Below are 25,887 nucleotides of genomic sequence, written 5' to 3'. Positions count from 1 at the left end.
TAGAGCATTTTACACACAAGTAGGGCTACAGGTTCATCACATTAATGTGACGGGTGAACAACTTTATCTTGGCATTAAACGAGAAAATGTGTTGAGGACATGTGCACAGAATAGCCCTAAAAGAGAACCTGATGGTGAGAAGACCCTTAATGCTGAATGCTGTGCCCACTAAGTAAATGTGTTAACAAAACCACCAGCTCGAGCGGAGAAAGGTATGGTAATTTTAAAAGGATTTAAAAGGAAAGTTAAGAAAGTGATTTGTTCCCTATGATCCAAGCCTGCTCTTTGAAATGCTTGTCATTGTCATTATACAGCAGTGGTGGAAAATAGTATCCTTAACCTGAAAACAAAAACATGGTTGAGTACATTTTTCAAATAACTGGTTATAATAGCATACAGAGCTTAAGACCTGATGTCACAGTTAGCCTCTGTTATACTTAATTAAACCTGATGCAATTTCAGAATTTCTTCCATCTGAAGAACCTTGGGCCGCCCAAGGTGTAGAGCTTAGGGGGAAGTTGTATTTATTTATAACTCATTTAAATGATGTTTTCTTAGTTCTAAAGCTGCTATTGGAAATTCGTATTCACTATATCTCTCTATGGAACACACAGGCATGGTTAAGCATGTTTTTGCTGGCCATTCAACCCTTGATGAGTCACCTTCCTCTAATTATTGTCCTGGTAGTGACGCGTCAGCTCTTAGGATATAGCCTATCTCATCGTTTGGCCGGACGTGGCATCTGCTCTGGCATCTGTTGTTAGCACTGCTAACCAGAAAGCATACTGACATTTCCCAGCATCGTCTGGATATTCAGAGTAAAGCCACAAATAACTAGATTAATGCCTAGCTGCAATGTGTGATGATCAGAACCGCCAGACTGTCAGGGCTACACCTGATACCTCGCTTCAGCACCAGTGATAAATATTTAATATACACTACGAGTGAGTAAGAGTGGCTTGTTATTAAGGGTGCTGTTGAGGAATATCAACAAGGCTCACATGGTTGACTCATGATTGGATTCACATGTGAGCAGTTAAAATGAAAACCTCGAGAGTGGCATATTCTAATGTCAAAACCCTTTTTCACATTTTTCTCTGTGTAATTATAGCAGAGTTTTCCATGCTCAGGTCCTGTTTTTTCACCTCATGTGCATGAATGTGTGAGAATCTGTATGCGGGTTTATTCTCTGTAATCTTTTAATGACATGCACTAACGACGCGTTGAGGCTCAGAAAGTACCCTGGCCAGGAAACACACACACACACACACACACACACACACACACACACACACACACACAGAGAGAGAATGACTTAGGCTCAGTGGAAGGCCGCAGCCCCTGAGAGGATCCACTGGGAGATTAGCCAAATCAGAAAAGCTTTTTGGAGAAAGGCAGCTTTACTGCAACACAGCACAGATAGTGTATGTGTCAGGGAGAGAGGAGAGATAGATGTCCACAGCTTTAAACTCAACATTTTGTTTGCAACTTTCTCGGTCTTTGTCCTATTGTTTCATTTCCTTCATAATCAGATTTACAGCAGAGGCTTCCTGCCACTTAGCATCAACATCTATCACTCGCTGTTGCGTTCTTACAGTACAGTACATCCTGCTCTTATGATTCAATGTTTCCATATCCTACTGTACTGTCTTTTCATGGTCATATATTTAAACATACAGCAACTCTATCTTGATGTGATATATAATGACAGTACTTGTCTCTCCAAGAAGTTTCTCATCTACTCGTCACGCTTGATGGCTTGCAGATAATTGATAAATATGGACAGGATATATACCATTTACATAACCTGATTTAAAGTAGAGTATATATGATGCATGTTACCCAGTATTTGATGGTATACTGTATTCATGTTTGTGTCATAATGTGATGTTGATCTATATTAAGTGCCTGAAAGCAGTCTTACAGTAACATTTACTTTTCTAAGCATGGCTTCTTATTCAAGTTAAGTTGCTTGTGAGGAATTAGTTCTGACATGAACCGTATTTATGTGATGTTGTGTGAACAAGTTGCAGGTTGTAAGAAATCCCAAACATTTAAATACAATGTAAGAATGAAAGAAGGGATATTATTATCAACTTAACATAAACAAATAACAAAAACTTAATTAGACTGACAACAGAGAAGTACAAAAAAAAGAGAACTAGAGAGAAAACTAGAGAAACACTCAGCTGTTGTACAGTATGCCACATAAATAACAACATCAGGCCACCATAGAACAACAACAACAGATGGCAGACACTTTGACCCTAGCTTGCCAACATCTCAGCTCAGCGCTTCAGCTGTAACGCTAGAATGACTGTTGGTAATAAAAATAGAATCACTGCTAATTCACAATCAAGGGTTTTTTCTAAAACTCACCTGTTGATAAAGCTCCACAAATGACCATTTTCCTGGCTGAAATGTGCTGCATATAAGATAAGATAAGATGTACTTTATTAATCCCAATTCGGGAACACATTTTTAAGATCCTTTACCCTCCTCGCCTACATTTATAATATGAAAACAGGTACAGGCTTGCCCTAAAATAGTCCCTCCATTGTTGACTAGACAGAGCTTAGAAAAGTATTTCATATCAGGAGCTTTATCTGTCTGTTACAATACAGTTGAGAGAGTTCAGAGCTGTTTGTTTGAAGCAGGAAATCAAGATGATAACATCTAGTTTGCAAAATAACAAAGAAAGCAAAAGTTATTGATGATCTTTCTTGAAGTCAACGCAATAACACCAGGAGTTACACACTTATGATTTTGAGTTTCCTCAAGGTTTCTCGACAATACATTCAAACTGATTTGATCAATGCTGATAACTCCATGCATCCCTTGTGAAACAATACAATTATTTGTACTATTTTGTTCTTTTGAAAGGTTTTATTCATTTCATATAATACTGACACATGTACTCAATAGCGGTTAACAGGCGTTCAAAAACACAGATATTAAAACCATTAGAGCATCAATTTATTTTAAGCCCCGTTGATTCCATGGACCATTTTTTAACACGTTTACATGTTTCAATATACCATAACATCTACTTGGTATTAGTCTAACCTCTCTCCTGAAAGGATGTTGTCCTTTGTCAAAAAAAAGAAGAAAACAATAGATATAAGAAGACTGACAAACTGTCTCCCCATTTGAAAACATGGCATGTGGTAAGCCACAAACTATTCAAGGTAAAATACTCTTATGGAAGTGAAATCTGAAAAAGAAAGGGTTTAGTTTCAGATCTGAGAAACATTTTGACAGCATCAAGTGTGTCATATGTGGCACAGTTAAATTTAAATGTGTCATCCCGACTACATGAGACAGACATTCTGGATCAATTCCCTTTTTTGTAGTAATGTTGCTGCCTTAAATCCAGATCCCCTTTATTTCCCTTTATGCGTATGTAACACTAAGCCATATAAGAGAGATGAAGAATACACATTGTTGTAAAGAAAGTCTTTTTTGTCTTCTAATCAAGTGCTGTTAGATCATAGTTCACTTTTTTGAAGCTGTTGTTTGTAGTAGCAGTAAAGGATTGTGGGTGATGCGGCCCTTTGTGGCAAAGGACCAAGGACACTGAGTTGTGTTTAAGGTGATGGAAGACTGTGATAGAGTCCTGTCTCTTCAGCCTCCACATCTAGGATATCCTCAGAACAATGAAACAAGTATTGGTTCCTTATAGAAGTCCGTCTGAGTGCGTTTCCTCACCATTGATAGGACCATTGTGCTGTATAAGTGACTCCACTGCCATTTCTGCTCTTCTTGAGCCTCGCAGGACTATCGGGTCACCTGAAACGGGGAGAAAAGAAAGTGTGTCATTGAAAATAGTCCCTTTTAAAAAGGTTCGGATGACAACCTGAAAACGGTAAAGGTCACAGAACACAATACAAAGCCAATTCTGGTGAAACACGTCAACTGAAAGTTTGAAATGATGCAGTTCCGTGCTGCTCGGTCTACTTTTGGAATAAATGGCAAGTGATTCTTGTTGGGGGAGCAGCAACAATGTGGCTGGCACGCTCTCTGTCTGTCCTGGCAAGGGACTAAACAAGACACAGCTTGAATTATGGCTGTTGGCCCACAATGCCTCACTTTCAGCACCTGGCCCACTGCCATGTCATTTCGTCAGTTTATCAAGACGGTTGCTCTAATCACATGGTCTCTTCCCCTTGTCCATCCATCTTTCCATTTGTTTTGCTCATCCAATCACTTTTGGTTTATTTCAAGCTATTAGGAGACATTTCCAACGAGCCAACGACCAAACAGACTCAAATTGCTGTATAACTGCCAGTGCTTAGGCACGTAACAGACCAGACTTCCTAAGTCTATTCTTCTGTTTTCCTGTATGCCTTTCTTTCTCATTGTGTGTCATTGTGTTTCCCAGTGGATTCCCCTCTAAGCCCAAACACATGCTGTCCCCTCTGCATATCTTCTTGAGGGACTTTGTCTTTTGTCCGACCCAGGTGCCAGCTAACTAAGTGTGAAGGACAGCCATTGCAGAGAGAGCTCAGGGGAGCGTTTCCTCCAAGCTGGCAGTGGAAAGTGTTCTACTGTATCTGCTCTCCATGGCTGCGGGCCACCCTTCCTGGGCCCGATCCCACTGCCTTCAGGCATCTACTCCTGTGCCAGATCAAACAGTCTGCAGGCGTTTGTTGTCAGGCCAGTTCACTATGCACTGCTGTATCTCTGTGCCTGCAGTGCTTTAAGGTGCTTCAAAGTCCATTAGGTGTTCATCCCTTTTGTTTAAATATGCCTGTAGGTGGAACTCACTGTGCCCAATTAGAAAGTTGATTTACGTAGTTAGATGTCAGTTTTACAAAGAACACCAGCAGTGCTCGAGTGTCATTTCTATGGGTCTTGTTGGGCCCATGAGAGCTTATTCCAAAAACTTGAAACGTCTACACTAGTGGCTGTTTGGATGGCCACAAGGCAGATGTCCCCTTTCACTCCTACATTATACACACTCTTTATGACTCACTTAGTCACACAAGAGTAGATTATGGAAAATCCATTGTATAAGATGTTTGATCTTGATTTATCTTGTCTTTTTGTTTGGAGATATAAAAGCTGCTTTAAATTACTTAAAGGTGGGGTATGTAATTTATTTCAGAAACACTTTTTGTTATATTCCATGGAATGCTCTTAACATCCCGATAGCAATGAATATATTAAATGCTTTGACAATAAATACATAAAAAATGTCATCTGTGGAAGCCGTGGCGCTGTAAAAAGCACGACCAATCATTTGAGCCGGCCCGGCTAAAATAACTGGATGGCCTACCTGCCTGTCAGCCTTCCATCTGTGCACAAACTTATCTCGTGCCCTCATTGGTCATGTGCGCGTTCGTGTGTGTTGGAGGAGGGGCTCTGTAAGGAAGTGGCAGATTTTTTCCGGTTGTGTATTTTCAAATTCTAGCCCACTCGAGCTGGCTTCTCCAAAATTACCTACCCCACCTTTAACATCTTGATTCATTGTTTGTATAGTATTGTTCTGTCTACCAAAAAGAATGGTGGGTTGTTTTTTTGTGCCACATTGGTTTAGTGTTTGTATAAAGGAAATGAAACATACACCTTGTCATTTGTTTAATGTGTGTATACTGTATGGCTGCTTGTGCGTCTCACAAATGCACACGCACACTTGTCTCGCAGTGTATGACAGCTCAGTGGTTCGGAAGCCCGGCTGTGTCTGTCTGCTCATCCATATGATATTATTTGGCATTGATCGAGCTGTCTCCCATCCCCTCCCTCTCTCCTCCCTCTGCCCTCCCCCTCTCCTCCTTTTCGCTGCTCCGGGCCATGGATGGATGGAGGAAAGGAGGGAGGGTGCCAAACACTCTTTTGCTTTCTTGCCTGCTCTGTGTATCCAGACACAAACATAAGCTCCTTGTCAGCTGACCAGTTCCAATATTCTTGTTTTCAAGTGTTTTCTGTATTCCTTTATCTAACATTCACCTGTGCCCTCAGCCTTTCGTCTTCACTTTCCACTTTTTGTTTGTTTTCATCCATTACCCCTGCCTTCATCTTCCCGTTTGGCTGCTCTTTTACCCTCTCTCTATCTCTCTCCCTCTCTCTCATATCCTCATTCCCTCTCAATCCATCGTCAATTTCAATTTACGAGCGGGTCTTAATGGGACTATAAGGGAACGTTCGATGCCATTGATCTGGATTCATGCGCATCTTGACCTCAATGTACCACACCAGAGGAGAAAAAAAAATCACCCTTTTCATCATCAGGCAAACACATCAGATAACACACTCGCATAGTGTACGCACACACGCATACACACATACACACATACACACATACACACATACATACACACATACACACATACACACAAACACACAAACACAGATCATTGATCAAAAACCTGAATGCAAGAGACAGCAAATATTTGTGCTCTTTCAGACTCAATGATAAAACGATGCTTGGATGAAACTGGTTTGCTTTGATCTTGTTCAGGAAATTATGATTGCGCTCTTTGGGGCCGATAACACTAAATGCATGAGATCAGATATATGAAACAACTTCTGAACAGCACTCGCATATTCAGAAATTACATCATTTCCTATCTGATCAACCCTTGTGTGTATCTCTTTTCAATTATGCCCGTTACAAAGACCACTCTGTCATTTTCTATTTCCATCTCATTTTCTCTTTATCTTGCTGTTAAATGAGCAGGGAATTTGGGAAGTTCAGCTGCACTTATGAGAACAGCCTCACCGATTTTATGAGTTGGGTCAGCACAGCAGAAAAGTATTTCAGGGTGAGAATAAGAGGAGGGGCTGTTGAGAAGGAGAGTGCAACTTGAGGGTGTGAGATCCACTTTGCTAGGTGAGAGGTGAGCCGAGGAAAAAGTAGCGAAGGAATTCTTAATCAGACAGGTGTATAGGAGACAGTCTCTAAATGTTTTAAAGAAAGAGAGAGTGAGGATGAGATACCTGCCCACATGCGTCTCACCCTTTACTTATCCATCTCTTTTTTCCAAAGAGATGCACTCTCCCTACTTTGGCCACTCCTTCAATCAATTATTTAAGCTGAAAACAACGGTCTGCACCCAGCCATGAATAATGGAAGATGAGAAGGCAGAAAGAAGGATGGAGGTTAGATACAGAAGCATACAGTGACATGAGGTGAGTCTCGCACAAATTCCCTCCTATAACAGACAGCTAGGAGTCTGCTCAGGTCAAGCCACCGAAGAGGAGCCAACAGGTGTCTGGTCTGCGTAGAGAGATATATAATGTACGCCCAAACCTATACACACATATGTAAAGACACAGACACATGGACAGTTCATTAAAGTTGAAGGAAAGAGGACACACACACTCACAATTACCACGTTATTCTACCCACTGTGGGGAGTTGTTTTTGCATCGAGTCAGATGGTCTGCCAGTCAGACACAGGGAAGCAGGGCAAGTGGGAATGAAGGGAATGTGATGTTCTCTCCCCCCGTGTGTGTATCTGTGTGTTATTTGCCTTGTTCCTGTTGGCCTTGTTTTCGTTAGAGACTCTTTGATGTTAGATCCAAGATAGGCGGGAGGAAAAAGTAAAGACAGAGAAATTGGGTGAGAAAAAGAATTATATGATGGGGGAAATAGATAGCGATGGAAACAAATGAAAAAGGAGGAAGATAGAGGACGAGGATATAAATCAGCGGAGGTGGAAGTGGGTCACTCGGCGGTGGGTCTGATCATGTGTGCATGTATGGGGATGAGAGGGAGTTTGTTCTGAGAGAGAGATTGTGTGAACACCAACCTTTGTGGTCTTGACTTTGTTGCCTGTGCTGCAGCTCCATCCTGTGAGGTCTGGCAGAACCTTACACTCCTCACCATCATTACACGGGTGCATCTGACACCACCACTTCTGGGCCACAATGGAAGCTGTGTGGAACAGAGAGGAGGGTGGAAGATATTTAGTATGGTAAAGACGTGACACTGTGTTTTATTCTGTACCTTTATGTGTCTCCTGTCTCTTTGTTTGTGAATTTTGACACCAAGCGTTGCCTCAAAAAGTTTCTGTGTACATTTTTAGATACATTTAAATAGAAAAATAGGAGTTGGCCACATCAAGTTAAACAGTTTGTTGGACTTAGTCTCCAATTGGGTGCAATTAAACCCGTTCAGAAGAAGAGGCTGCACAAAGAGTCCAAACCACTCAAACTGATGTGGAAAACCTATAGCATGGAAATATAGCATTTTTGTTTTCATCCACCACACTTTGGTAATAAAGGAAATACAAACACACTGTACGAGAATATCTTTCATCTCTTTATATGTATGGGTACCCTAACTAATTTCAGGGCTAACCTCTATTCTTAATGTTATTTAACATCAATATTGAGATAATTCCCAATGTTTCACTCATATTCTTCGGGTGAAAATATTTTTGAGAACCTTTCATCAATAGAGAAAAATGAACTATGCTCTCTTTGGAGAGCATTTTTAAAAGGCCTGTCATTACTGTATGCATGGGCACTACATTCATGTAAATGTGATCATCACATAAGGGACCATTTACATTTTTGTAATTACTGTGGTGGTAAAAAGAAAAGCGTGAGACAGCTGGAATAGTTGTGATCTTTGAGGGTTCACAGTAGATTTGTTCACAGCATAAAAATGAATTGATGCCTTTAGCAAACACAGAAAAGAAAAGGCTTAAAAAGACCAGGCACATCAAGAAGAAGAATATGATTTAAATATTATCACAAAGAAAAAAGTCACAAAAGAGCAGTCACCACAGTAAAAGCTGACTGAATGTTCTCATGAAAAGCCTTTCTTTACATGTCAATCTTAAAGTATTACTGTAGGTATTTTTCAGAGTCAGTTATGGGGTAATTGAATGTTTAGCATGTAAGGTTCTTATAATTGTCCCTCCAACTTAGTAGTGACATACTTGGTCAGTTGGAAAAGAGGCCTGTATTCAGTGACATCATTCCCAGGGAATTAGTGACACTTTAGTTAAGCGTTGTAGTGTCTGAGGAATTTTCAAAGGATTTCTTAGTAATCAGATATTTCAGACGGTAGCCGCTTTGATCAGGGAACTCCCAGTATACAAAGCTCAGGCAAACTTTCATCAAGTAATCACTATGTGGTCTGTCAGAATTAATGTCAGCTCAATGTTGATGTCATACAGCAGTTTAACATTTTTATAGACGACAAACCATTTTCAAATGGAAAGAGCCATAAGCATTCACAATTTATTGAAGTGGTATTTTGTACAAAGTGATTTCCTGATACTACCAATAATCATCAGTGGTGCAGGGGTAACTTTGAACTCTTCTCTCAACTACCATTCTTGCTGTTTTGGAGTATTTAGAGTTACTTCTAATTTACTTGAGTATTTTCATTTTATGCTATCTCAAACTTCAACTCTACTACATTTTTCTGATAGCTTTATTTGCCAGGGATTATGATTAGATCAATACAAAGCATTGAGGATTATCTCTATCTCCACAAGCTATTTATATTTGTCTGTCTGTCTGTATATATAGAGTTATAACGCAAAATGCAAAGGCAAGAAACAAGAGAGCAGCTGATTCTTGAGTCTGTGGTTTCTTTTAAGTGCCACTCGTCATTGCTGCAGGGGGAGTAGGATACAGATGTTGTGGAAACACGAAGAGTAGCCAGAGGGATTTTCTTGGGTTTAAAGTTTTGGTGCATTTTCTAGCCTGGTATAATCAGCACTACGGAAAAACAAAACTAATTGATGTGTTAAAGCCCAGAATCAACCTTTCTCTCATTGTCAACAAAGCAGCTACAGAAAGATCACACTTTCTGCAGTTTGTAATATTTGCTTTAAGGATTCATGTTGGGGAGTCGTTTTTTGTTTACATTACATTGACTGAAGTGCCTCATATAATAGCAGAAACACCTGAATTCCTCCTACTGGAGCATTTACCCTGTTCTGCCTTTGTTGTTATATTCAAATGTGTTATTTTCAATGTGTAAGTGTCATTGGAGTTGTTTTGCTTGGTTGTGAAGCAAGGATTGCTTTTATTTTTCAGAATAGTTCAGATTTCTGTTTCTTTTACTCTACTGCGTGTCTGGGTATTATAGCCGAAGTAGGAATTTTGTTATTTTTAAATTGCTTGCGTGTGCAACGTAACCTCATGCCATCCATCATCTTTGTAATTGCTCTGAATTCATCACAAAAATGTAATTGACAAAGCCAGAAACGATGTTCCATTCACTTCCAAGGACATCTACAGTACTTTGGCAAAAATTACACAAAAATACTGCCAAGAGGGTATTGACATATCCGTCATATGACATCAAATTAAAGTCTACTTTATTTATATTTCAATAGTAATTGGTAGGAAGGAACACAAACCAGAACACATATATTATACGGTATAAAGTAATGAAGTATTTTATGCAGGAACTCATAATAAAACTTGAAAATGTTTTAGAGTGCCACATTTGTGATGATTATTACATCATGACCGGCCTGAGACTATAAATTATGTTTCAATGAGACACAGAGGGAATTGACCATTTATAGCAAATAATTACTTTTGGCAGAAAATGCTCTACTCTTTGAGGAAACTCTTAAAAAAAACAAAAAAAACACACATGTGGGCTGGATCTGTATTTCTGTATCAATGTACCCAAATCTCTGACTTTTGTGTTGGCTTTATACGGTTTATCTAGAAGGCAACAATAGGGTAATGCACAACTTAATTAGCTTTTCCTGAATTAATGCTATACTGCATTATCATACAAATATAAATTCATTAGCATTTTAAGACACCAATGTATCACTAGTGTGGTTCCAACTGCGGAAGCTACATACAAAATTAGCACAAACACAAAAACAGTAATACTTACAGTCAACACAGGACGGCATGGCCCGGGTGGTGCCAGCGACCTGTCCAGGGAAGCAGGAACATTTGACAGTCTGAGACCTCTCCTCAATCTTGTTCTTGTTGCAGCAGCGATGGGCAGCGATCACCTCACACGTCCCTGCCTTCACGTGCACTGAGAAACAGACACAGAGACTCTGTTTAGTACACCACGTTTATTTATACTAGTGTTTAATCCAACATGTGGTATAGTATCTAACATAAACAAGTATGGGGACAGAAAAATGGCCTGGTTTTAGAAACAATAATAATATGACAAAAATTAAAAAACAAGTCTAACATTTCTTCATAGGTGAAAACTGTTGCAAAACTTCACTTAGAGGATCTGTAGATAACGTGCATGGTTAGTATTCTGTATCCATTCTGCAATACACAGGGAGTAAAATGGTAACTTGGTCATTTGAAAGAGAGAAATACAGGCAATGCTTGTTTGAGAACACACGATTTGATTGCATGCTATTCCAAGTGAGAATTAGCTTTAACACTAATGAAGGGTAGATGTTAGAAGACCATTCATTTTGTTCTATAGCTACCACTTTGTGTGCACATTTCTATACACACACTTTAATCAGACAGCTGTGTGGTTAATTAACAACAAGTCCACCCCGAGCACAGAAGTCCCTTGAGTCAGCCAAGAGAGGGAAGAAAGAAATCACGAAACATTTGAAGATTTGTGATGCCAACACATGCCCCTTTCATAACAGCCTTTTATCAAATACGTGAAAATGTCAAGGACAAACAATAAGCCTTGTCAAGTAGTGTGTGTGTGTGTGTGTGTGTGTGTGTGTGTGTGTGTGTGTGTGTGTGTGTGTGTGTGTGTGTGTGTGTGTGTGTGTGTGTGTGTGTGTGTGTGTGTGTGTGTGTGTGTGTGTGTGTGTGTGTGTGTGTGTGTGTGTGTGTGTGTGTGTGTGTGTGTGTGTGTGTGTGTGTGTGTGTGTGTGTGTGTGTGTGTGCGCGCGCAACAGTGTACTGATTCATGTCTTAAGCTATGGTTGACTTTGCATGTTGTGTGAGTGTTTATATAGTCTGAGGGTTGCAATAGTCGCAGTCTGGTGTGTGTTTTACTCTACACACAGTTGTTGGAAGTTACTGCTATTTACATTACAAAAGAGTCAGCCAACAATACAACAAAGGGTGCACACTGCGTGGCAATGAAAACTAAAGCAGCAATACAATGACTCTGTCCAAAGAGTATTTAAAAGTAAAGTAAGCCGAACTGAAAGACATGTATGAATATGTTAAACAGGCTAACAGAGATTTGAAAAGTTCTTAATTTGCTCCGTTAATGAGGAAAAGACAAAGCAGCAACCCTGCAAAGCCCAGTCCAATTAAAATCTCAGTGAAAAGCACAGTCTAATATCTCACCCATTGTGTGCCTGTCTCTCATGGTTCTTTCATGCCGTTTGATTTTCATTTTTGATCCACTAGCAGTGGATGGTGATATTGGTTAATTGATCTGTCCACATGTATGTCCATCAGTCCAACACTTTGGTCTACATTAAGATATCTCATCAACTACAGATTGCCAAACATGTGGTCTCAATTCCCATGGCTCTCCGACAGGTATTCCCAGTGACTTTGCACCTTTGAGTTTCATTTGTATGCAAGAAATATCCACATGAACGGAGATTTCTCTGACCCAATCTCTGTCCATTTTGGTTTTTACATGACCTTTTCTCAAACGCCGATTTCAGGCCAAATGTCAGGTTTGTACTAATGGCGAATTAATGATCAGTTTGCCATCAAATGTCTCGATTTGTTTCTCTCCCCCCGAGGATGAATTATATTGACTCTGTTGATACTGTGGCTTCCTTTGTGCCACTCATGAACCTGCTTACTGTTACATTAGTGCTTGTAAACCTTAATATTAAATCATATAGTAAGCTGGGTAAATGTAGGGAAACCCTCGTCTTAAATTAGTGTTTCACCCTTTAAATATTGCTAGTGGGCTTTTGAGTTTCAGATTTGTCTGAGATATGTCTTATTTTAAACTCCTGACTTCTCTCTCTGTGCAACATCCGAATTGACTTTCTTGTAATTTTATTTTCTGGCTTGACAACCTTGTTGGCTTATATTCAGCTCAGAAAAAAATTAACACACAGAGTAAACACCTTAACCCCAACCCCTACAGGCACACAGACCCCTGGCCCTTTTTAAGGCTCAGGATCTGCAGTAGTAATTGACTCAGCATTAGTAAAAGCGCTGATGCACTAAGCTGGGCGTATCTATGAGGCGGGTGTGTGAGCACTTTACTGGAGCAATATAACATTTAATTGAGGCTTGATTACAAAATTAACGTAAATAGATGGCAGTATATTTTTTCGATATGGACCACAAGTAAAAGGAATAGGAGACATATGATTGAATGGTTGAGTGATTATTTTGGCACTGTTTGAAAGGTAAATATCTACAACAGACGGCCTCCTTTTTTATACGCATACTTTAATTGACAGCCTAATTGTTGCCTTTTCAAGGTATTACTCTGTAAGGTTAATTTGACATCTTTTAAACAATAACTCCTGCAAAGTGACACTAATGGTTTTAAAATCCCAACTGTAGTTTCTCAGACAAGAACATTAAAGACAAGAGAAATTAAGCACTGAAGCCTCACTGACCGAAACAGCTTCATTATATATAATTGTTGTGATTGCTGCTATTTGTGTTTTTGACGAAATGCATAATGTGGTTATGAGGTCTACTTGTGGTTTTGATCCTCTTAATCAACCTTTTAAATAAAAAAAATACTATATCATTAAACTATATTTGTTAAAGAAAACTACAGATTTCGAATCTGACAATATAGAAACTGGCAGTATTTGTTTTTGCTCATAATGTGAGCTCATGTAGGTTTACTCTGAACATAAATCTCAATGGGTCCATTATTCAACCATCAAAACGGTTCTGTTTCTGATAGATTTGTGCTGGATATGTTGAATTTTTCATTGAGCACTCAAATTATTTTTGGGAAATTTGTTTCAGACCTCCCTTGTTTGCAATAGAGAGCATTATGAACCTGAATGGAGATGTGCATCATTTTTGATTTTATAGTTTAAGTAATTTCCTTTTTTGGTTTTACATGTTCCCACACCAGGAAGTGAACAACAGGAAGAACTTTTGTCTGAGCTTCTAGTAGTGCAGAAAGCTGCCGATGATGTTGGCAATATTGTAGTAAACTAACATTCAAATATAAACCTGTCTCAAACATGACTTAACGCTGTTGTTTGGTGAAAATATCCTTCTAAGATGACTGTATTAGAACACCCTGAAATCTATCATCATATGATTTTTAATATAACAAAATTATTTAATATGGAGCAAAAAGGGACTGAGGAGTGAAATCCACCAAAGATAGACTGTGACGAATACTCACAGGGAAACAGTTTGGCGAAGGCATGTGTGTCTACAGTGTGTATCGCACTCTCTAGCCGAAAATGTCAACGGTTTGAGGCTATGTTGCGCTAAAATGTTATTAATTACCAATGTGCCAGATAGTGAGTCAGCCAGCGGGTCACAGACTCCAATAAACTCTGGTAAATACTCAGTTAAACTAGGCATTACTCACCACATGACATCTGCAGAAGGACACTCCCACAAATGAATACATAGCATTTACGCACTCATAGTGTGTGTGTGTTGCTTGTGTGAAAACTAATTATGCTAAAATACACAAAAAAAGCTTCCAGTTCAGCGATACTTACGCTGTAACCCTCTTTTTATTTCATAAACGGCGGCCATCTTCCTCTACAATCTGTCTTTCACCCCATCCATTTTTGCTCTCCAGCTCATCATCATTTCCTTCATCCATCTCAACTCATCCTTCTGCTATTTCATAAATGACCCCACCTTTTCTCAATCTCTCTTAGTCATTCCTGTGCCCCATTTTTCCTCTGCTCTCCATTGCTCTTAGCTCTGCGCAGCAAGCACAGCAGGGTAGCAAACCATTATCCTCAATCACAGGCCCTATATCAGAGAATTTCTACACTTATGTGTTCTACCTCTCTTACCTTGTGTCTTTCTCACACCATTTAAATCTCTCTCCCTCTCTAAGCCCCCTGCCATGTCTCTCCCTGGCATGAGGACTTGTTATCCTGGCCCCTCTTAACACAGCAGTGGCTGTTAACCCCATTTAGTAAAGATGATGTGCAGCTGACAGACTAGCAGATGGACAGATTGCCTGAACAACCAGCTGTGTGTGTGTGTGTGTGTGTGTGTGTGTGTGTGTGTGTGTGTGTGTGTGTGTGTGTGTGTGTGTGTGTGTGTGTGTGTGTGTGTGTGTGTGTGTGTGTGTGTGTGTGTGTGTGTGTGTGTGTGTGTGTGTGTGTGTGTGTTTTGGTTTTGCACACAAACCACTGACATAGCTCTCTTGGTCTCAGCAGGGTACTTCTTTGAAATGTCATTCACAACTCTTCTCTCTCACACACACATCCATTGGTTGGTCGTAGGACACCCAGCAAGAGGTCACAATGTCACCAATCTACACTTTCATCACCATTATCTTTGCAGGACCACTCTTTGGTAGAAAGCCTACCTTTGGCTAACTGTTTTTCCACTCTCTTTTAATGTTGTGTTTTCTGCCTCCACTTGGATGGGAAATTGAGAAATCCCAAATCCTTTATGTATGTCAAGATCCCAGGAAGTGTTCACAGCTTAAATGTCAGCTCATGTATCTCTATGGTGCCTCAAAAGGGTTTTTGCCACAGACATTCATTACAGCAGAAGCCACTCTAACTAAGAAACACATTTACAAATGACTCGGGTCATATTAAGATACTGATACTGATATGTTAATGCGTTAGGTGTGATTTACATCGATGGGCAGTAAGCCAGCTGGAGACAGAGACCAATGCTTACATAATATGTGGTAAGGGCACACACTGTAGGAAGGTGGAACAACTTTTGTAGTCAAACAGTGTGTTCTTTGTCTGTAGCTTTGATCAAAAATAACCAACCTTAGTTTTGGGATTTTTTATCATTTGACACATACCAATGTTGTATTGACTCTATAAAGCAGCCAGTACCTACATTGCTGCTATAAAAACAAACAAAAGCAGCCATTGTAAGGGGACATTGTAATACTTTTGGAGTCAATAAATGAAACATGTACTGATGTTGATGTTTTAGTTGGCTCTTTTTAAAAACAAACACCTTTGTAGATGTGCATTTAATGCCAAGAGAGTGTGTTGGCAGACATTCCTTCATCAATTACTGGCATGATGGATTAGGCGTACCAGTGAGATAAACATGCCTCTGGTTTTTTATTTTTGTGGGTACTGGTTATACAATGCTCTGATTGAAATGCCCCTGTCATACTTTTGAAGCTGAGAATTGACCTTGTGGTCAGTCCTACATAACTAACACAGTAAAAAAGGGTCTTCAAATGACCCTTTTTATCCATGGTGCATATAGATGCCCTATATTCATCACAGATTTAGTACGAGTAAATATTTAAGTATTTCCCCAAGGCCCTTCGTGTTCTTTTTACAAAGAGCATATTTTGAAATGGATATTCAGTTCAGACTGCTTGCCAAGTTAATTAGACTACAATGTACGTTTCTCAGTGCATGTGTGTGTGCCCATCAGTGCATGTACGTCCATGCATTTGTGTTAATAATTAGATTACATTGGCCTCTGAGATGGCACCATTCGTTATGAATTGTAAACACAGAGCAAATAAAAATTCTGTTTAAGAACCTGCCAAGAAAATTTGCATTGAGAGAAAGCGAGGCACACACATTGGACCATGGCGGTCTTCTCTTTTACTCAACCCTGTTCTCTATTCTCTCTGGGCTTTCTGCATGTGTACATCTTCATCCCACCCCTCGTTCATCTGCTGCCACCCCATTTCTGCTTAGTTATTCTTAAAGTGGTACATAAGAACAGGTGAAGGTACTGTCTGGAAGAACTTTATATGTTGTCTTTCCTTCATGAATTCCTCTTTGATATAACATATACACATCTGTATTAAATGTCTCTATGCTCATTGTGTGTGTGTGTGTGTGTGTGTGTGTGTGTGTGTGTGTGTGTGTGTGTGTGTGTGTGTGTGTGTGTGTGTGTGTGTGTGTGTGTGTGTGTGTGTGTGTGTGTGTGTGTGTGTGTGCGTGCGCACGTTTGCAGGACTAGATCAATGGCAACCCCCAGAGCAGCTTGGCTCCTTTCAAAAGCTAATGTCCCTCTCTGTTATTATAACCCTTGGGACCAGTAGGGTAAAAACCATAGACGGTATAAAAACACTAGCTAGAAGAGGAAAAGCAAGCATGGCAGTCGTCCAGGGCATGTGCACGTTGAAGAACATGGTTTATATCAGGATCAGTACAGCTCACATTGTACTGAGTAATATGCCTACAAAAATAATACCTTCATCTTGTTTTCTTGGTTTTACAAAATGATGAATAATTATGAATGTGTTTTAGGCAAAACTGAATTTAGAGACAAACTAAGTTTAGTCTATTTTCCACTTGGATAGCCCGGAGAAAAGCAGATATGTATACATTTCAAGTTCTGCCTTAATTTCTTCACAGAGCTCCAAACAACTGTTACTAATGTGTAATGTCCAAGAATTGACGACATCATAGCAACTTGTTAGAGCAGGAATTCATCCTTTTATTCCACATACTTACGAGTTTTCCTAATGTTCCCTAGTTTCTAAAGCACCAAAAACACTATAGTACCGCGACTGACAACAGAACAATAAAAAGCACACACTCGGCCCCGCAGCATGGTTGCATCATATGATTTTTACATGTTCTGCCCAATGAAGTAAACATGAAAACATAACATGTGCTTGCAACAGCTGAAGATTGAAAAAAGGCTGCTAAACATGTCTTGTCTTGCAGCTTGTCTTTATGGTACTGTATGTATGTACGTACGTACGTACGGTATGTATGTATGTATGTATGTATGTATGTATGTATGTATGTATGTATGTATGTATGTATGTATGTATGTATGTATGTATGTTATGTACTGGCTTTCTTTTCAAAATGGCATAGTAAAAAGTAGTCTAAATGCAACATCAAAACACGTTATTTGTAATTACCCTCCAGAACGACACATTTAGAGCTTTTCTCAGCAGGATATTTTTTCCTGTACTTACCAAAACAGAAACAAATCAACGTAAAAAAACATGTTTGCTGGCTCCTTCTAAGATTATAATTTAGACACTATAACAACTGCTTAATTGAATTTACTGATTTTTACATCTAGCTAGTGTCTGGTTTCTACCAACCCTTGAGGGAAATATCTGCATCTTCAGATGAAAAATACTCCTGCATTTGGAACTGAGCAGGTAGTGTATAGTGAAAGATGTTTTTCATTTAAAACTCTAACTCACTCTAAGGTTGAGACGAGCTAAGGGTGTACATCTCTGATGGTTGTCATTTCATACAGTACATTGTTATTGTAATATTAATAATTAATGTTAGACCAGCTGTCGGTTAAGTGTTTACAAAGATGAAATATAGAAGCATACTGTGTCTCGTTTGACAAAATAAGAAAAAAAGACCATAACAATTGTTAAAATCATTATAATTTTGACCCAAATGCTTTCATATGTATGTAGCAAATCGGTAAAAAGTGGAATTGTGGATGAAACCTGAAATAACTAAATGTAGTGATACCATTAAATAGCATTTTTGTACCTTTTTGAAAATTCAAAAACAAATCATCAGCCACAAAAGTGCCTTTCCTAAGAAACACAGCAGGTAGAGCATAGACTGCAGGCTGAGGCTGCTTTACTCAGCACAATTTCTCCAGTCCTGACACACACTCTCCCTCAGCTTAGCGACCCTGAATAACTGACTGACCACAGCGGTTGTTCCTGCTTCACTGTGACAAAAAATGGGTAAAAGAAAATGGCATCTGGCTTATCAGAACTTTGATTTGAAGGAAAAACTAAATATAGTTGACGTCCACACAGAGGGGGTCATCTCTGTCGAAGAACATGCTTTCCAAAAACCACCCAACCCATTCACAGATAGTCTTGTGAGTTTGCATAGAAAACAAAAACAGCTGGAAAAACCCCTAGCAATGGTTTTCTTATTACATTTACTCCTCTGTCACTGACTTTCTCCTTTTCACCTTAACAAAGTGACAATTGTGTCATTAAGGATGTGATGAGCCGCCTGCTGAACCACTCCATCTGTAACAAGCTCCACCCACCACCACCCACTCCCCCTGCACTAATCATCCGCACAGCTTGTGCCAAATTGTCTTCTACTCCCCAAAACCACGCCTCTGGTTCTCCGTCACTGATCTCTATGCAGTTTTAATGCAGCACTGAGAGGGAAATTATCTCCCACACAACACCACCACTGTCCTTCTGCTACATCACACAAGATATTAGCTCATGCAATAAGACGGGCCTGGTGACACATGGCGTGTCCTGACACACCAGTAACCCGCCACCACCATCCCTTACACCCCACAGCAGACCATTTGTACTAATTTGTGCTTCAGGCGAGATATTAGGGCGGTGAATTGCGTATAAATTGTTAATATGTATTAACACAGCATTGCCACTCAGCCATTAACCTGTGGTGGCGTGTGTGTGTGTGTGTGTGTGTGTGTGTGTGTGTGTGTGTGTGTGTGTGTGTGTGTGTGTGTGTGTGTGTGTGTGTGTGTGTGTGTGTGTGTGTGTGTGTGTGTGTGTGTGTGTGGGGGGGGGGGGGGTGTTAGGCTCATGTTTTAAGCCCTGTGTTAATTGTTCACTGCTGACTGGAGGTGACTTTTCACAAGGCCCCGGGGGATGTCCAGGTCTCCTTACTCATCTGTATTTCTGTCTCCCTCCTTCCCCTTCCCACTCTTTCCCTGAATTTAGAAACCCATCCAGTGCATGGGAGGATTTGCATCTTCTTTCCCCTCCTACAGTTTCTAATGTGCATACTGTAGTTGTGGGGGAGCTCAGAGCCATGTCAGCCTATTTTCCTTTCTCCGACTGGAGCTCTCTTTCTTTCTGTCTCTGCCTCTCAGTCTCTCTCCTCTCTGTGTCATTCTGGCAAACCAGTATAGACACAGAAACACAATGATTGAGTTGAGTCCAAACACCATCCTCCTCCGGTTTTCTCTTTGTCAGTCAGCGAACAGAGAGGAGAGATCTATAGCGCCGCAGCCGTGTTGATGATGATTTCATTCTGTCTGAATTCTGTGCCTGTCAAAGGAATAAGGACGGACACTCGTAAACGCCAGTCTCTGCGTATTTCACTCTAACAGGTTGCCAGGTGCGCAGGTGCACGTGTGTGAGTTATGGTCGTTGTTTATGTTACTCTGTTGTAGAGGTGTCCTTTCACAGATCTATAAATAGCTTGCTACCACCTTGTTACCCTAACTCTGTGAAAGACCGGACCCTCCCCATATGTTACACCACCGGTCAACACAGAGCACACTATGTTTATTTGATCCTTTTTTGTGTGAGGTTAGTGGTTCTCACAGCTTCTTTGGAAATGTTAGTATGTTTTATCCTGTAGAAAAAAAATAATCAGAATGTTTGGTGCTAAAACTATAGATGAAATTCCTTTTAGATGTGGCCCCGCAGTTTGAAGCATGATGAAAGACTGGTAAGGATTTAAAAAAAGGTTGAAGTTTACAGTAAAATCAGTCATTTCAAAGTCACATAAAGGCACCTTTTGATGTATGCTTGTGTTGTTGGCCTACAGATGCAATAACAAGTGATGAATAATGACATACGGCCGCCTCAGTTTCCGGACAGATTACATTCGTCCTGTTTACAGCCTACTCTTATGCACAGACTGATTCCTGTAAGGGCTTCAGTATTTATGACGGTGACATTTCAGACCAAAATAAACTCATTTTAATTGTTTCACTGCAAATAATGGATCTGTTTGTTAAAGTAAAAGATATGTGTCTGCTACTTTGGAGTAGACTTTAATGGCGTTGAACTTTGACTTTGAAATCGCACTGTTGACCAATTAGAAATCTTCTTCATAGTTTTGACCTTCTAAGGGAATAAAGAAAACGGTAAAAGTCCTAGTCAAATCAGCTGCGTTTCACCATCCAGTTTTATAATACACTGCAATGCCAAAAGGTACATTTGACCATGAACAAAACTGGCCATAATCAACGGTTACCTCTGCCCTTTCTACAAGCAGTCCCAAAGCTTTCATCACAACATGTTTCATGAATGCATGGAAGGCTTTCATCGTGCCACTCTCTGGTATGACCCAGCACTTATATGGCAGATCACTTTTGAAAGCTAGCCAGTTGTTGACAATGCTCTCAAAGATGTATCTGATGTCTTGGGGATGTACAAATACTCCTTCTGTAACTTTTTCATCCTGATATTTACTTAAACACACTGCAATTTATGGTTTCCTGCCAACAAAGCCATGGAGGCTGTTGAGCTTTGCATTTCATCAATTAATACATTTTTATACAGAAGTGTTTTTGACAAGAAAATACTGTAAATCAACATCGATTCATCTAACAACCTTGTCAATGCATTGCAATTTTTATTTGGTCCCTTTCTCATGATTGGTACTAATTTCAAGTTATTGAAACTTAAAGAAGCATGCGACACATGTATCATTATTGGCTGTTTAAAGGAAACATAGTCCCTTTTTCCATGATGCAAAGATGCATTGTTCCTGGTTAGAGTTAACATTTCAGTATAAAAATAAAATTGTGGTACACATGAATCAGCACCTTGAGAAAAGATAAAGAGCATTATTGTTTAAAGAGGTCCCTGCTTATTTCTGTCCTAATGTATACGCAGTCTTGAGCATATTTTCTGGTATATATGAAACTAGTTTTCTTTAAAATGATGTTTAATATCATCCAGATACAACAAATTATTTTAGATATAATAGCTAAACCACTCTGTTTCATAATGATGGTCGGGTCATATTTCAAACACTTCATTGGCCATTGGACATTGACAGGTGATCTGATAAGCTCAGTGATTGGTGCGTTTTGCCCATCTCTTCTTAAGGCCTCTTTCTTTGCGTCAGCACTTTCTCTCTAACTGCATTCATCAGGACAGATCATTACATCCTTCCACTCCTCTCCTCTCTTGCCTTTCTCTCTCCCTCATCCCATCTCTCACTACCAAATGAAAGGGAAACCCTGGTGTGTCGGAGGCTGGCTGGCAGCAGAGCCAGAGGTGGAAAGATGAGAAGAAAGAGGGAGTCTAGATGAAGGCAAAGTGAAGGAATGAGAGGAGAAAAGAGCACAGCCTGCTCTGACTGTAAATGGTGTGAGGGAGATGAGAGTTTGTGTTGAAGGGATGGTACCTCTCTGTAAGGGCTCCGTGGAAAGGAAACCTTACTACTACATTTGGGCTATACGGAGGAAATGATTGGAACAGAGCCATTGTTATCAAAATGAGTCCTACCTGCTTTTCCTGCTATCACAAGCCATCATGGCACTATTTCAAGGTTCAAGGCTTTTATTTGTCATACGTACATAGCTACAGTGTAGTTATGTTGATGAAAATCTTAGGTCACAGGCTCCACCAACAGTGCAACACAATAAAACAGAAAAAATAGTGCAAGTAAATTAAAAATAATTAGCCAGGGTAATTGATAACACCTGTGTAGGTGTGCAGGACCCTTTAAAGGCACTATATGCCCTTTTTGCACCCACACTTTATTCACTTGCCTGTGCCTGATTAGATCCCTAATCAGGACGGCGTGGGCATAAGGTCCTTTACAGTACTTACATCTCCGTGACTCTTTTGTTGCACTTTATTGCAAATGTTTTTAGGGCAAGTGTGCACAAATTTGAACTTTCAACAGTGCGTCCTTCTTGCATTTACAAAACAGAAAAGGATAAGTGTGCGTGGGATTCAGATAAGATAACTTTTACAGATTGTGAACCATAACTAGCCACCTCATGACATTAGCAACATACTCAGTTTACATGAAGATCAGGTTTTACTTGATATTGTGTTATTAAAAATACATGCGTTGTCTTTTAGTTGTTGGGTTAGGGTTAGTTGCTGTGTGACATAAGACAACTGCTTCTTTATAAGGTTGAGGATAATGGATTTGCGCGAGTTCACAAGTAGAAACTTTGAACTCGCGCAACTCATTCAAAGTTTTTAGAATGAATTGTCCAAGTGCCGAGTTAAGATGAGATAACATTGAAATTCGAGGAATCAAAGGTTTTGACAGCTGTGTGGGTGTGCAAAGCTTTAACAAAAGGCAGAAAATTGCCCAAATAACTTTCTGTTTTTGCATATCCCTTTGAATCTCATAGCCTCACATCGTCGGAGAATGGAAACATTTATTTGTTGTTAAAATAAATCACACCAAAGCTGTTGCAGCACAGCAAATATCCTGTACTTGCTTCAGGCAGCTTGTATAATTCACTTCCGACCCACAAGGGGAGATATTAAAGAACTCGTGGTAGTGTTTCATTTCAAGAAAATAAATACAATAGCACATATGTATTTGATACACACTTCACAGTTTCCTTAACAATAGCATTTGTATTTTTTTCTGTAAGTTACAATCTGCAAGCATTTCTTCAAGGGATCCGGGGAGAGCTGTGGGCTATATTACTTATTTATATATTAGTGTGGGCACAAGCAGCTGTTATGTTTGTTTTTACCCCTCCCCTATCCACATATTTTTCACACATTTAAGGAGTTTATCTTTTGGGATCTCAATATTGTGGGCTTTGTGAGAAACACTTAAAAGCAAAAACACAAAACACTGGCATTTTGAAGTCTTATCTGTAATTACAATTCTACAGAAATTAGTTGATTAAAATATCGAAGGGGCTTTTTCTTAATTATCAAGGAGGCGTTCCATGATTAATTAGGTTTCCTTGCTCTTCACATGTCTTCGTAATTACATTTTTGTACACAGTTGCCACACCACTTAACTTGATCCCAAATGTCGCTAAATCACAGACAAGTGTACCCGTCTTTGGTGAATTAGGACAGTATGTTGTTTGGGTAGGAGGATAGCGATGGAGATGCTTGTTGGTAGAGAGAGAGGCCACTGTACAACATAGTGAAGAGAGGATAAAGGAGTTTGTTAGGGTTCAAATAATGTATATGTAACACAAATTGAGTTAAATGAAATGTGTAAATGTTGGTATTGATAACAATACAAGTAAGGATCTAAAGAGCCAATCACTGTTTTGAAAGATGTGCAAACTCAAGTCATGGTCATCTTCTTTTGAGATACATCATTACGTTTCAAGCAGCCCACACTATCATCAAATGATCCGCATATACAGATTCTGACCCGTGTTAAAAGCAGTAAACATACAGGCCAACTCAATTAATATTTCTGGCTCTCCTAAACATAAGCACTGATTTATTCTCGTAGTCTGTACTGTATGTTCTAGCCAAAGCACTCCTCTGTACAAAGATACTTTGAAATCACACAAATGCCAAACAGAAAGTAGCAAAAGTCAGAGAAGAAGCCCATTTATTTAAAGGACATCTCTCTCGTGGTTGAAAAATATAATAATTTCTATTCATCTGAACCAAAATAAGCATAAAACGCTCAGTGAGGGATTGAGTGATTTTTGCTTTAATGCAGCCCACAGAGTATTTACAGTGGTGTTCTGCTAGGATTAGTTGTGTGAGAGGATTAGTGAAGCTGCATTACTGCTGTTTTATTTAACTCACAACAGCAAAAGACAAAAAATAAAAGCCTCTTAGCCACATTTAGGGAACATGAGAGGCTGGGCCGGACAGTGAGAGCAGCATGTTTTATGTCCTCTTTAAAGACTGGAAAGGGATATGCATACACACACGTTCCTCACACACTCAACCTCCCGCCTAATCTTTAATCTAGTAATCTGCTGAAAGTTGTCCCGTGTAGCATATGCTATGGAAGGAAATACTGTGTCATTTCAGATAAGGCGATGATGTTGGTGAGAGTGCAGCATATGCAGATACCGGCAGGATCAACAGAGTGGGAAACTCACGGAGAGAGGAGAGGATTAATGCAAAAAAGACTGGCAGGGAGAGGGAGAGAGAGATGTGCAGAGGCAGCACATTACCTCTCTCTCCCTCTATTTCTATTCTGCTTCTCTCTCTCTCTCTCTCTCTCTCTCCCACACACTCTTTCCTTGCATCAGCATTGATCACAGTACATCAGTAAAGTAAAGAGCACCCCATCCATCAGTGCATGGCTGTGGAGCTGCTGTAAAGAATACTAAAGCTGCTCTCCACAGTCGATGCACACGGAAACACAATCATATGCATACTGTTAAATATATCAACATTAGCATTAAGCCGACCACAATGGAGGCACTGCTAATCCTCTAAAATACTACTACAGCTGAGACCACACTCCAGGACGGTTTACAACGCTAAACCAAATAGCAATATTTTCCACAATCACATTTTTGTCAAAGCAGTCACGACTGTTGCCAATGAGCAGTGTATTTGTCTCACTTTTGACCCAAATCTTTTAACTTTATTACACAAACACAAACTTTTTTATTCTACAACTATTTCCCTTGTGATGTTCCATTATCTCTGCATGAATCTAACGGAAACACTCACGAACGATTGCTTCATATGGATTCTTTTGGAAAATGTGAACTGGCATGGCTACATTTTTCCTGCCAACATTCTCCATATATATATATAAATATATGTGTAGCTTCCATATGGGAAAAGTATGTTTCATTCATTATTTAGATAGCTTCAAGCATGCAAGCTCTACTGGGAAAACTCTGGAAAGAGGCTTTCTTGCTTTAGATCCACTTATCAGTTGACAGGCAACACTTGGGAACCATAAACAACAAACAAAACAATAGAAGCTACAGTATAGGTAAAGAGTGTTGTTCTTGGTTACATTACACAATACACAATGACGAGAAAACAAAAAGCTTTGGAGGGATTTCTGCCTTTTTTCCTCGCCAAACATCTGGTCATTTGCCAAATCTCCTGAGACTGTGTATTAAAAATGTGTACATGGGGAATGAAAAGGAAAGAAAACAGGGTCAAACGGCCCCCTAGGAAGCAGAGCAAAACACTTTGATGTGCCTAGAGCTTGAATGGTTGCAAATTATACAACAACATGCAAGGAGTCATGTTTTCTAATG

The 25,887-nt window shown here is 39.7% G+C and overlaps 1 protein-coding gene across 1 annotated transcript in view; it reads right to left on the bottom strand.

Annotated features, from left to right (window-relative positions):
- Nucleotides 1-2,880: 2,880 nt before the first annotated feature.
- Nucleotides 2,881-25,887, bottom strand: part of LOC117494331 (chemokine-like protein TAFA-2) — a 70,706-nt gene continuing 47,699 nt past the window's right edge. Inside the window, exons 3-5 of the mRNA XM_034145190.1 lie at nucleotides 10,826-10,975; nucleotides 7,755-7,879; nucleotides 2,881-3,789 (exon numbers count right to left, since the gene is read on the bottom strand). Coding sequence (XP_034001081.1) covers nucleotides 3,778-3,789; nucleotides 7,755-7,879; nucleotides 10,826-10,975 — 287 coding nt within the window. The 3' untranslated portion in view covers nucleotides 2,881-3,777. The remainder of the gene's footprint in view (nucleotides 3,790-7,754; nucleotides 7,880-10,825; nucleotides 10,976-25,887) is intronic.

Source organism: Trematomus bernacchii, unplaced genomic scaffold (assembly GCF_902827165.1).
Source record: "Trematomus bernacchii unplaced genomic scaffold, fTreBer1.1, whole genome shotgun sequence".
Classification (NCBI taxonomy): domain Eukaryota; kingdom Metazoa; phylum Chordata; class Actinopteri; order Perciformes; family Nototheniidae; genus Trematomus; species Trematomus bernacchii.
The sequence above is the reverse complement of the archived record's forward strand: the minus strand, read 5'-3'. Positions and strand labels throughout refer to the sequence as shown.